At 50.8% G+C, this 13,768-nt stretch overlaps 1 protein-coding gene across 4 annotated transcripts in view; it reads left to right on the top strand.

Annotated features, from left to right (window-relative positions):
* TMCC2 (transmembrane and coiled-coil domain family 2) overlaps positions 1–4,135 on the top strand; it is a 74,495-nt gene extending 70,360 nt beyond the window's left edge. For all 4 annotated transcript variants that reach the window (XM_005306421.4, XM_065591525.1, XM_042849007.2 and 1 more), the window contains 2 exons: positions 265–400; positions 2,818–4,135. In XM_005306421.4, the coding sequence (XP_005306478.2) occupies positions 265–400; positions 2,818–3,129 (448 nt within the window). In that variant the 3' untranslated portion in view covers positions 3,130–4,135. The remainder of the gene's footprint in view (positions 1–264; positions 401–2,817) is intronic.
* The last annotated feature ends 9,633 nt before the right edge of the window (positions 4,136–13,768 follow it).

Genomic DNA, 13,768 nt, shown 5'->3' with positions numbered 1-13,768 from the left:
TCCATAGTGCCATTGCTGTGTGGAGTGCTTCAATTGCTTGACACCCAAAGTCATTTCCATGTCATCCAAGTCACCTCTGTATGCCGAATATCTGGGGCGCCAGTGAGGTTTGGGCTGGTGTGGGGGGTGGAGCTGGAGTTAATGGAATCTGAATTTGATGGAAACAGACCGTTCTCCTTGCATGATAGGAGAAAGATGAGTCATGTAATAACCCGGCTGCCAGCATTCACACCTTCCCCATGCACCTTCTTCTCCCTCCCCCAGATACGAACGCCTGGAAGAGCAGCTGAATGACCTGACGGAGCTCCACCAGAATGAAATGACCAACCTAAAGCAAGAGCTAGCCAGCATGGAGGAGAAGGTGGCCTATCAGTCCTATGAAAGGGCCAGGGACATCCAGGTATGGGAACTCAGAGAGCCCACGCCACCATCCTTACTCAGCTGAACTGGCGTCCTTTTGCAGATGAGATAGGAAAGAGGCAGGGCGGTGTGTGGAGGGGGCAGATTTCTGTAATGGGAGAAGGGACACTACATGCCTCGGTGGAAGTGTGGGGCTAGTACCTGAACGATCAAGGGGATCCCACTTTCAAGGAATGAGCTATCACCCTCCAAAGCAGTCACTTGTTGTGATACGCTCTTCAGAGACAGAGAGCCCAGAGGAGACAGCAATGGGACAATTTAGCCATGACCCTCAGAGACTCATAGTCTGGTGCGGAGCTACATGGCTCAGGGGACTGGTAATGGACTACTGATGGCTGTTCAGTGGCCCGCATGGAATGTGTGCCTGCAGCGTGTCCAGGTCCTAGTGAACTAAATTCACTTTGAACATGAGGAAAACACAGGGTGTTTCTGGAAACAGTGCAAAAGTCCGAGTCACTCACTTAGCAGCTGGGCAGAGCAGCAGCCTGAGGTGAGCAGAGGGGCTCATTGCAGGGAACATGAAGTCACAGAAATGTAGGGCTGCAAGGGACCTCCAGAGTCCATCTAGTCCAGCCCCCTGTGCAGAGGCAGGACCTAGTAAATCTAGACCATCCCTGACAGGTGTTCGTCCAACCTGTTCTTAAAAACCACCAATGTTGGGGATTCCACAACCTCCCTTGGAAACCTGTTCCAGAGCTTAACTACCCTGAGAGTTAGGGAGCTTTTCCTAATATCTAACCTAAATCTCCCTTGGTACAGAATAAGCCCATTACCTCTTGTCCCACCTTCAGTGGCCATGGAGAACAATTGATCACCATCCCCTTTGTAACAGCCCTTAGCATATTTGAAGACTGTTCTCAGGTCCTGGCTCAGTTTTCTTTTCTGAAGACTAAGTGTGCTCAAGTTTTTTAACCTTTCCTCGTAGGTCAAGTTTTCTAAACCTTTGATCATTTGTACTGCTCTCCTCTGGACTCTCTCCAGTTTGTCCACATCAAGTGTAGCACCCAGAACTGGACACAGCACTCCAGCTGAGGCCTCACCATTGACAAGTAGAATGGGACAATTACCTCTCCTGTCTTATACACAACATTCCCGTTAAAACCTACGGGAGCAAATGCCAGCTCCCAGCTTTGGTCAAGTTTCCAGAGGTGCTCAGCTGCCACTTTTCTCTGGAGCACCTCTGAAAACGGGGCTGCTGGAGTCTTATGGACAGGCCATTGAAATCTATGCATCTGTCAGTCCGTCTGTCTACCTGTCGGGGTTTTTGTATTGCACCCGTTATTGGAGGGACTGATCAAAAGTGCTCCGTTAGGACTGTCACATCACGCTGCCCTTTGCGTTGTCACCTTTCAGGTGTCAATAATATACGGGCCATTTATCAGAGGCCCCCAGTGAGTGGATTTGACTGTAGCTGTTCAACACAATCTGCAGGGGACTGTTCTGCCCCCACGTGGCAATTTGGGGAACTTCCCAGTGGAATTGACTATATCTGATGCTCAGATTTTATTCAGCCTTTGGAAAAAAATAGCACATATATTGTGGAAGGGAAGCAAATACATTTCACATGAATCAAGCGCAAACCAAGCAAAATGCAAATCTGCAAAGCAATGGAAGAGCTCTGTGCTTTCCTTACTTACATGCATTGCACCCTCTTCACCAGGCACCTGTGGGTAGACACAGCTGTAGCTCCGCTCTCCCTACTGCATTGTGCATACTATATACTCCCGCTTGCTCTAATACCTCTGTCTAATGCTCAGAATTAGCGGGTTTGTGTGGAAGAAGGTGGAGAAGGTTTTGAGGGAGGAGTATTTTGCCCTGTGCACAAGAGTCCCGTCAACCAGGGATCCCAAAATGGAGTCTTGCAACTGGCTTATTCCTTACTTGGGGTTTTCTGACTATCGTACACCTTCATTGTAAGGCTCTTCGGGGTGATGCTTTAAGTGGTACAAGATTGTCACATCAGAACCCTAATAATAACTCTACTTTGCATAGCGATAGCTCCCATCATCAACAGATCTCAAAGCACTTTGCAAATGTTAATTGAGCCTGACTTCCCTGAGGTAGGTGAATAACACTCACCTATTCCAGGTGGGTGTACTGAGGCACACAGCATTGTTTAAGCATCTTGTCCCAAGATGTCACAGCCAGGAACAGAAACAAGGAGTGCTGTATTCTCACCTACACTTCCTCACTGAGTTGAGTACAGAACCCAGGCATCCTGGCTTCCCAGTCCCTGGCTCTAACCCACTAGCTTCCCCTCTCTCATGGAGACAGGCACAGAACCCAGGAGTCCTGGTTCTAACCACCAGACAGCACACTCTGCCACACAATGTAGCTGCTACACTGTGGTGTCCTACCCTGCGGCCAAACTAACCCTGGTTCACTCTACCTCTGCAGGAAGCAGTAGAGTCGTGCCTCACCCGCGTCACCAAGCTGGAGCTCCAGCAGCAGCAGCAGCAGGTGGTGCAGCTGGAAGGGGTGGAGAACGCCAATGCCCGGGCTCTGCTGGGCAAATTCATCAACGTCATCCTGGCCCTCATGGCGGTGCTGCTCGTCTTCGTCTCCACCATCGCCAACTTCATCACGCCCCTCATGAAGACCCGCATGCGGATCCTCAGCACCGCCCTGCTGTTCCTCTTCCTCCTCTTCCTCTGGAAGCACTGGGACTCCATCACTTATTTCCTGGAGCATGTGTTGCTCCCCAGCTGATTCCCTGGGGCAGCATTCCATTTTCCTACTGAGAAAACAGGAAAGGGATGGGGGAGAAACTGGAGCCTTCCATAAAATGTCTTCATTCATTCAGTTCAGTCTGGTTTCCCACCCCCTGCACCCATCCGTAGTCACATCCAGCATCCTCATTGTGGCCAGCAGCGTGGGCTGTTGAGCCACGATTGTTCACTCCTCCGTGAAGCCCTGGAAGGTGAGGATGGGGAGAGCGATGGAGAGTTTGGAAGAAACCTGTAACTGACATGTTTGTTTGTTTTTTTTTAAATGACATGATCGTGATAGTCTCTGGGCACGAGGCTTTCTTTACATGCCAGCCGCCACCGGGACTGTAATTTAAAAGCTTTGTATCCAGAGCAGAGTTTGCCTTCGAACCCAGCCACTGGGAAACTTTCAGAGAGAGGAGAGGTTTTTTCTTAAAGACAAGGCTGGCGAAAAGCTCCTACCTGGGATGCAATAAAGAAATCAATAGCAAGAGGAAGAAGTGGAGCTCAAGTGAATATTCTAATGTTTCTGCTCCCAGGAGAGCTTGCATATTTGATGAAGCAGAATGTACACATCACACCAGCTTCTCCAGACCAGATGCACGTGCATTCCCATTGTTACCAAACAGCTGACAAGCCGGATGCAGAATTGGGGTTGCTATTTATTTATTAGGATGGCGTCCTTTGCACAGCTGATCATTGGCGTGTGGCCAGCGGATACCAGTTCAGGTTCCGATCAGAAAACTCGTACACTTCTGGCACAGGTGAAACACATTGTGTTGGCTTTTGTTTTTTTCTCCTTTGGCTTTCGTTTGATCTCTTCAGGGACACGTGGACCTTCCAACATCGCACCTATGAAATTTACGATCTACGCAAAGTGTTGTGCGCATGTTTTAATTTATTTCGAGGTTCTGTTTCCATTTGTGAATGGAGCGTGGGGGTAAAACGCAGCTGCTATCACAGCCTCCATGTCTCTAAAGAAGACAGTGCATGTTGTCTCAAAAGTTTCTTGAATGGTTTCATATTTCTGTGCGTGTGTGTATGTATACACACATACAATCACATCCTCTCCTGTTGCAATTGGGTGTAGCTCCAGTGACTTCAGTGGAGTTGCGCCAGTTTACAGTCACAGAGCATTTGGCCATTCGTCTCTTTGAAGCTCATTCCTGCTTTCCTGACACAGCCAGAACTTCCACGGATGCTTGTGGTGTACTAAAGAAGTCAGTGGATGTGGTGGGTGTGGCACGGAATGCAGGATTGAGTGCTTGGAAGGAGGGGTTGTCATAAGTAGGTGAACAGCCAGTCACCTCTGTCCGTTAAAGGAAAACTCTCTGTATTGTCTCTCCCTTGGTTTCTTGGGCTTTGACACCTAGAAGGTGGCATGGGCTTGTCCATGCTATCTTTTGGTTTCTCAGCTGAACCGGGGACATGCTGTGACTTTGGAGTGTAATGATCTAGCGAGGAAATTCATTCCTGGTCTAACTTAATTGACCAATGAATCCTAGGTAGGATTGCTCCTACAGGCAGAAGTGCAAGGATCCCATTTATATGATGCAAAGGTCAGTTATTCAAGGGTTGTTGCAAATGACATGCAAGAAGCACAGCTCATAAAGGACATGCTGGCATTTCCTGTTCCAGATCTTTGTCTGTGTATGATCCTTGCACCTTTGCCAGAATGGATGCATGATAAAGAATAAATGACTAGAGGGTGGACGGACTGGGAGGAGGAAGCATTGGGCCTGATTCTCTCCACGTTGTGCAGACACATCTGTGCAAAGTAGGTGTGAAACGTTCCTGTTCTGATGTAGCATGGTCCTGGTGCAAAGGGTGGCACAGGGTGCAACGTGATGGAGAATCAGACCCCAGGAGTTCTTTAACTGATAGCTTGTTTCCCTCCTCATGGCAATCCTTCCTGCAAGACATTTACAAATGCCCGTTCAAAAACTCCAACATCCTTTTGCCTTTTTCCGTGCCAGTTATGAAGGATGAACACATGTGGGGTGTCCATTTATCAAATATGGGCACCTAAGCTTGGCTCCTGCATTTCTGCCACTCGTACCAGCACCTAGAACTGGGTCCAGGAGCCTCGAGTGTCTATTTGAGTTGGGCACTCGTGGTTAAGATATGGACCGAGAACATTTGGGCAGTGGGAGGGGGCACGCCTGCAATAACACCCCACCGTGTTTGGCTTTGGTGTTGGGTGGTGGGGACTGCTCTTCAGAATGATCAGCCGTATACTGCAGAGACCTCCGTTGGAAAAGCTCACATGAAATGTACGAGCAACGCTCTGAGCCTTCTTGGAGACTAGGGGGGATGTGAGCCCCAACCTCTCTTTTATACATCTATTTATTTTGTATTTTTGTAAGGATTTAGCTGGAGTTAACATTCCTGATTTTATCAGTTATCCAAGGAAACTGTTGAAAATGGCGAGCTAATTTATCTATCGACATCAGGTTTGATATTCTCAGACCCGAGGGGCAAAAATCTTAATACATTGATAAAAATGGCTACAACTTATGGCCCAGGTTCAGAAAAGTGTCCTGCTTCAGGACAGCATGTAGGCAGATGCTTAACTTTAAACACTTGCTAAAGTCTCTTTGAAGTCTGTAGGATTTAAACACACTCAAGTGCTGTCCCGCAGAAGGGCAGTCATAAGCACATGCTTTAAATGCTTTCATGCACTGGGGCCCAAAAAAATCAAGGTTCTGGTTCCCCTTTCACTGGGGTAGCTCCACGGACTTCAGCGGAGCATCCCGCCTGGATTAGGCAGCAAGCTAAAGTTTTTCATGTCAAAGCGGCAGTTGAAAAAGACAATCTAGTGAACGGGCTGCTTGCCTTTCCACAGCACTGACAGCTCGTGACCTTCTGTACTGGGGTTGGGGGGGGGGGTTCTGATTTATCGAGCAAAGGGTTAAGCTCCTTTTTGGGGGCCTGATTGTTTCTTCACACTAGTGTAAATAAGAAGTTACAATGGTATTTTTGTTTGTTTGTATTTCAGTAACACTTAGAGGCCCCAAATCAAGGTCTGGGCGCCCATTGTGCTGAACAGACGTGTAGTAAGAGGGTTCCTGCCCCAAAGAGCTTACAGTTTAAATAGGAGACACACACAAGTGGGAGGAGAGGCGAAGGGAAGTGGCTTGCTTAAAGTCATCCAGTAAGTTAGTTGCAGAATTGGTCATAGAAACCAGGTTTCCTGCATCCTAGGTCAATGTCCTACCCCCTGGACCATGCCGCCCCTCAAGCAGCTCTTTACATGTGCAAAACCAGTTCGAGATCATGGTCTGCAACAGTGATAAGGAGGGACCATCCCTTCTGTAGAGATGACCACTAACTCCTGGGTCGGCTCTCAGTTAGGTCACGTGTGCTCCACCAGGAGCAAGGAGAGGAAGAGGGGCCCTTTAACCCCTCCCTTAAGTTTCCTCCCCTTCTCAATAAGCCATTCCCTCTATTTCCCTGGTGCCTCAGGACTCACATGTTGACCTGATTCCCTCCTCCTGCAGCTAGAACGCTGACAGAGCATGAGGCATTTCCATGTAATCAGCCACTCCCCTGCTGCCCAATGGATGAGAATCTGTGGGATCTTTCTGCCTGTCCATTGTTCTAAAAGCATCATCCATCCCTAATCCGATCACTGTCAGCATCACTGTACAGGCCGCAGGGACAGCATTACCATCTGGACCAGTGGTTCACCGATCACAGTGGTCTCTGACTGCTTCCGCATAGTTACCCCTTGTCCCCCGCATTATGAGCTGCACCAGAGCTAAAGCAAGGAACAGGCAAAACAGAACTCCAAGGCAGACTCCCATGATACCCTCCAAACCCACTTCTCCTCAGGAGCAAGGCTAGGGTTACCATATTTTGTGCCTCCTAATGGAGGACACTCCCGGGGGCCCCGCCCCCGCCCCAACTCCGCCCCCTCCCAAAGTCTCCGCCCCCTCCCCTGCTTCCCGCGAACATTTAATTCGCGGGAAGCCTGAAGCAGGTAAGGGGGAGGGGAGTGGGGGGGAGGAGGCGCGGCCCCGGCCGACCACTCCCGGCTCCCAGCCCCGCGGGCCCGGCTCCCAGCCCCGCGGGCCCGGCCCGGCTCCCCGAGCCCGGCTCCCCGACCCCGGCCCGGCTCCCAGCCCCGCGGGCCCGGCTCCCCGACTCCGGCCCGGCTCCCAGCCCCGCGGGCCCGGCCCGGCTCCCCGAGCCCGGCTCCCCGACTCCGGCCCGGCTCCCAGCCCCGCGGGCCCGGCCTGGCTCCCCGACCCCGGCCCGGCTCCCTGGGCCCGGCTCCCAGCCCCGCGGGCCCGGCTCCCCGGCCCCGGACCGGCCCCGCGGGACCGGCCCGGCACTGCGACCCTGGCCCGGCCTGGCCCCCAGCCCGGCACCGCGCGCCCGGCCCGGCTCCCAGCCCGGCACCATGCCCCCGGCCCCGCGACCCCGGCCCCGCACAAAGAGGCCCCGGCCGAGCCTCCCGATTTTCCCGGACATGTCCGGCTTTTGGGGATTTCCCCCCGGACGGGGATTTGAGCCCCCAAAAGCCGGACATGTCCTGGAAAATCCGGACGTATGGTAACCCTAAGCAAGGCCCACCCGAGTCAAAGTATAGCTCTGCTGTTCCTGCACACACTGCCTCCGGTCAGTCGTAGCAGAAACAGGAGAAGAGGACCTTGCTTCACATGTATTTTAATGGCCGGTTGTTTCACTGGCGGAATTTGGTTTCAAAGACTTGGTGACAACCGTTCAGATGGCTGGCATCAAACATGCCATCGGCAGCATTTAGAGGCTGAACTAAATCTGGAATGGAACATGTTGATACACGAAGGGAGGAAGTTTTGAAGACGAAATGTAGTGGAGATTAGACTTGGGAGGTGTAGGGCCTGATTTGCCCTTGCCCTGCCCTGCGTCTCATCATTTACTTCCACGCCAAGTGAGGGGGAAGTGCCACTCTACCAGAACAAGAGTGTGTTCTAGCCACTCTGCACTAGTGCAAATTATGACAAGATGCAAGGCAGCCTCAGGCCCACGCATTGGGTGGCTAGGGCTAAATCGCCTCTTACCCCACACTTGTCCACTGACTGCTCCTGATTTACAACAGTAGAAAATCAGAATCAGGCCCCATGCTCTCCCTTATGGAGCTATGGGCAATTGCTGACCACTGGCTCTTCCCATCTAAGCGTCAGAGACGCGTCATAGAAGGCAAAGAGGCACAGGAGACGGAGTGGAAGGGTTGCTAAACTGGTGGTAGTGATCAGGCTGCACCGTAGAGCTTCCCAAGTTTCATTTGGCTGACAGGTTTCCCTCTCTTTATCTCTAAGCACTGTTTTAAAAGGACACACCACAACTGGTTTGAGCAAACGTATCTTCTCGGGTCTGCACGGGATTCAAGAATGGGGGGAGGCCAAAACCAAACTAACAAAAAAAAGCCTTTTAAGAAAGCCTCCAAATCACCCCCAGTCACCAGAGCTCCTAGTCGACACTTAAAAGTTAGGTCAACCTAGCTACACGACTCAGAGCTGTGGAAAATTTCACAGCCCTGAGCACCTGTTAGGTCATCCTAGCCCCCAGCGTAGACACAGCAGGGTCTACACTACAGCAGAGCCCCATAGCTGTATTACTGCAGCAGCTGAAGCACAGACATACCCTTAATGTTGTCGGAGGCAGGCAGGCTTTCTCCCTTTTCCCGAGGCACCAGGTCGGGGAGGAACCACTTAACCAAGATCAGAAGCTCCTTACTTCAGAGCAACCAGACTTACATTCAGAAACAGCAAAGTTTCTAGGGCCCAAGACAGGCTAGTGACCTGGGGAACCTGCAGCAGACAACATAGCTGCTGATCCTCTCACTCTTAGCAGCCCGGCTGCCTCCTTTTCCTGTTTATGTAGCCAAGCCACAAGGGTGGGGCAGGTTGCTCCTTGACTGTGCCCAGCCTGTCTTGGCTGTAAACTCCAGACTGTCCCTTAAAGGGGTAGTAATACTCCCTATCACTGTCTGTTTTATAATCTATCATTATTTGTATTATGGTAGCAACCAACTGAGATCAGGACCCCCATGGTGCTAGGTGCTGTACATATCCATAATGAGGGACAGTGCTGGCCTCAGAGAGCTTATGATCTAAATAGACAAAGGGTGGGAGGGGAAACAGAGGCACAGAGCATGGTAACTGACATGCCCATGGTCACACATCAGGGCAGTGTCAGAGGCTCAGTCCATTGGATTTTCAAGGCATATTTGCCTTGATTTTGTTCTGCAAGAGCTGCAGTTATTTCCCAGGGTGGGGAGATGGGTTATTTTAAGAAAAATTGCAGAGAACTTTTGAAATGCTAAAAAGGATTTTAATAGATATTATGGGGCAGTTTTATGTCCTTGTTCTTCAGTGACTGTGGCCTCGATCCTGCAAACATGCACACAGGTAACTACTCGTGTGAGTCATTCCTATTGACCGCCATGGGACAACTTACATGAATGAAATTAGGCACACGCCTAAGTATTTGCAGGATCAGGGCCTGAGACTCCACAAATATTCTGTCTCGGGGACACTGGCAGGGAGGTTCAGCTCCCAAATTTAGATTTTGTTTCAAGTTTTACAGAAATATTTCCTGGATTTTCTTTTGATTTCTACCAGAACAGATTTTTTTGTGCAGGACTTAAAAGTTTCCTGCAGTTTTTGCAACCCAACCTCGGAGCCAGGAATTGAAACTGTCTTAATTCCACCACTCCCCCCCTCCCCCCAACAGTTTAAACTGACCAATCTGGTTCCATTGTGCAAGAGGAGTCAAATGCAAAAAGTGAACGACTGTGTAAATGGCAGAAAGCCATTTAGCGTGTAAAAAAAATGGTTTCAGAAGGGATTCTCTTGCGGGGGGATCGTGAATGACGTGGATGTGGGATTTGCTCTTTTCTTGTTTTTTTTATCGTCTGACAGTGTTCTTTGGAGGACAAAGGGTGAAATTCCCCCCAGCACAAGGCTGAGGCATTATTCAGAGCCTCAAGATAGGGTTTAAATCATGGCATTAAGTGGTTTGTAGGCTTTATGATCTGGGGTGAATTTCACTCTCAGAGTCTGATCCTGCCAAACAACTGCTAGGTAGCATCGTGCCTAGTGTTATTACCATGACGGTCTCATCAAGCCATTGCAGGCTCATGGTAATAATCACAATGGCCCTGCTCCAAAGCCCATTGAGGTCACTGGAAGGCGTCCTGTGCCACCTAGTTATTATCATTTGCAGCATCAGCTCTGAAAACATTCAACCGAAAAATATCACAAATCATATCATTAGCACCAGGGACTTCAACAGTGCAATGAACGAACCACAGAGTTTACCAATAGCAAGGTGCACAAAACCATCCCTGCTCTGCTTGATCGTCCGCGTGACTGCAGCACAAATACCACAGAGCAACAAGGACGGAAGGGTCCCGAGCCAACAACCACGCAGGCACACGAGTAGCTTTACTTCCGTGAGGAGTCCCACTGAAGGCTGTGATTTTCAGAGAAGTTAACCCCCCCTCCATTGAATTTCCATCCGCAGTAGTCACCTTTCATTATTATTATTTATTATTTATTTGCATTGCAGTTCACCTAGGGGCCCTGCTCAGAGGCAGGGCCTCAGTGTGCTAGTGCTGTCCAAATACATAAGAAAAGATGGGCCCTACCCCAAGAGCTTGGGGCCAGATTTTCAGGTGCGGTTTTCTAGTGCGGTTTGCAAAAGTGTCTGTTTGAGATAACTGCCTAATGCCCATTAATTTCTAAGCTACTGAGACTTTTTTTGTAAGTTCCAATAGGCATCTGCCTGCACGTTTGAAAATCTGGCCCGTCATCTAGGACAAGAACTTCACTCTTTTAGGTCCTTTTGAAAATCCCAGCTGAAGTCAATGGGAACTACTCAGTGGTTTAAACAAGGGCAAACATTATCAGGACCCGAGCCTTGCTGCTTATCCCTGAAAGAGGCGTGACAACCCTCAGCACCATGACCCTTTCTGATGCCGTGTGTGGCTATATTTATTGTCTTTGGTTGACTCTTGTACCTATACTGTCTCTTTCCCATCAGCAGTTCCATGCATGGGAAGCTCCGATTTCATCTTGCCACTATTTATTTTTGTTTTTGTTTGTTAACTTTTTCCAATAAACCTGTAACAACCAACCAACCAACCAACCAACCAACCAACGAAACAAAAAAGCTTTTGTGAAACTGGAAAGTACTGTAAAAAAAAAAAATCCTGCGATGAGAGCGTTTTCCAAAAGATAAAGCAAAAAAAACAAAAAAGGAAGGAAGGAAGGAAGGAAGGAAAAGTGTGAGAAAATGTTTCAAAAGATGGATGGAGGTGTGTGGGAAGAGACACAGGCTGAAGGTGTCATTTGCCATTCTGTGTGGACCCTGGTGCATCTGGTTTAGCATCCTGGGGGACTGCTGTTTTATACCTTTTGAGGATGAACTTGACTGAAGGTTTTGCAATGGTTCTTCAGCGGTTTTTCCCTTCCTTGTTACCGGATTTTAAGTTGAAAACTTGCTGAAAGGCCTACCAGTTGCCATCCTGGTTAACTGCATTTAAGAGCTTTTTACGTTGCACTGAGGATAAACCACACAGGTTATTAGCTGGCTCATGGGGGCGCATGTTCATCAGCCCCAGGGCCTCTGCCCACGTTCCCCTCTGCACCGTGCAGAAGCAAGGCTCCAGCAGGCTGGCTCTGTTTTGGTGCTCAGCTGCTGTAGGACCGTGTGCTGTTTCTGAAACACTGGAAAGCGATAAGGTAGCCAAAGCCCAGGTTGGATGTCAGCTGCCGGCACTGACCTAGAAAGGAACCGAATCAATCTGAAATAGCAGCTGAGCAAACAAGAGCAGGGATTTGGAGTCTGATGTTTCAAACCAAGCTGATAGCGTTGCTGGCGTTGAGGGTGGACTGGCCCCTGTTCCTTGCTGCCCTCTCCTCTTCCAGTCTATGGCCAGAGTGGGAGAGGAGACAGTGAGTTGCCTCCACATCCGTTACCAGAAGAAGGAGTGACTGATTGGCAGACTCCCCCCAGCCTGATCCTGTGGCCGAAGAGGGAAATCAGGTGGTGAGGTGCTCCCCACTCCCTTCCCACTGCTGGAGAAGCAGATCAGGCTGGCTGTCAAGTTACAAATCTCGGGGGCGGAGGGGCAGTCACTTGCTGTGCTTGGGGCAGGTGCTGAGCATCCCCTGGGAGTGCTGGTGGGGGTTGTGCATGGGCAGGACCTCTCCCTACCAGGCTGCTTGTATGTCAGATCAACCTGAGGAGGGCACTGGAGAGTTGGCAAGTGGGCTCCAGATGTGATTCCTTCCCTCCCCACTGGAGGCCCAGCCAGCCAAAGGGATGGTGAGGGGACAGGGCAGAGGACATGGCTCCAGCTCAGCGGGGAGGCCAATCCAGCCTGGGTTTCATTTGCTGTCTGAGCGTGGTGGGGTCCCTTTGTGCAACAGTGGTCCTCTTGCCCTTGTGGCTGGTATAAATCAGCAGCGCTGCATTGGTTTTAATGGAGCTTTCCTGACTCCAACAGCGTTAGTGGCACTACACAGCTTTACCCCAACTGAGGAGCTGGCTGTCTGGGCGGGGTCACTCTCGTGAAAGCCCCAGGGAAGGGGTGCCACTTTTCTGTGTTTGACTGAGCCCCTGCGTTGAGAGAGGCAGAGCAGACGAATGGTTAGACACCACCTGGAAAGGGTCTGCCCCCAGGCTTGGGCTGCCCTTCCACGGTAGGGCCCGAGTGAGCAGCCACCACCTCTGCGTGTGTGACCCAGCACCCCCCCTCCTGGCGTGTGTCTATGGAGCAATGTACCCTGGAGTCCTTTCATCCTCTCAAGGGTGCAGGATGACTTCCTACCCTGGGCCGGTCTCCCAGAGCTCATGTTTGCTACTTGATTCACAGCAAGGGACTATAGCCTGGCTAATGAATACGTGTACAGAGCCTGGAGGCTCGGGGGCATGGCAAATGATGTATACCAAGGGCATGGCGCCTGCCCCCAAGAGCTCATGCTGCAACGCAGCCCAAACCTAGGGCAATGGAGAGAGGGTGGAGGTGAGGAGAGCAGTGTGGAGGGGGGCAAAGAAGGAGAGAGGGAGCCCTTGAAGGAGGAGAAGTGGGCAGCAGCTGCCTACAGGGTAAGGAAGAATAGAGTGTGAAGCCGAGAGGGGCAAATGCCTCCACACAGCACAGCCCCAACAGGGAGGCCCAATGAACACGGTAACCCTTGTCCTCCAGCACTGGGCAGAGCTTCCAGAGTGTCAACCTCAGGCCAGCTCCACAGCTGGTGCAAATCAGCTCCACTGAAGTTACACTGTGCCGCTTTACACCAGCTGAGGATCTGGTCCTTTTTACGACATCCGTGGGAGGCAGAGGTGGGAGGTGGAGTTGGGTGCATCTTACAGCATTTGTGTTTCCGCTGTGTGTGATTTCTGTGCGTCTGACACACGATCTGAAGCTTTTTAGTCTTATCTTCGGGCTGTTGCTGGAGCGCGGCATGGAAGTCCTCCCCCACTTCATTCCCTCCCCTGTTTGGTTTCCCCGGTCCCATCTGGGTGCCATCGCCGCTGATCTGTGGAACCGTGCACCTGCTGTTGGTCTGCTCAGCATGCCTTGCCCAGTCGGCCTAAAAGAATCGTTGACAAGGAGCGAGCGGGGAGGGGCTCTGTGTCTGTAC

Source organism: Chrysemys picta, chromosome 4 (assembly GCF_011386835.1).
Source record: "Chrysemys picta bellii isolate R12L10 chromosome 4, ASM1138683v2, whole genome shotgun sequence".
In the NCBI taxonomy this organism is placed as follows: domain Eukaryota; kingdom Metazoa; phylum Chordata; order Testudines; family Emydidae; genus Chrysemys; species Chrysemys picta.
This window is presented reverse-complemented; position numbering and strand designations above follow the sequence as displayed.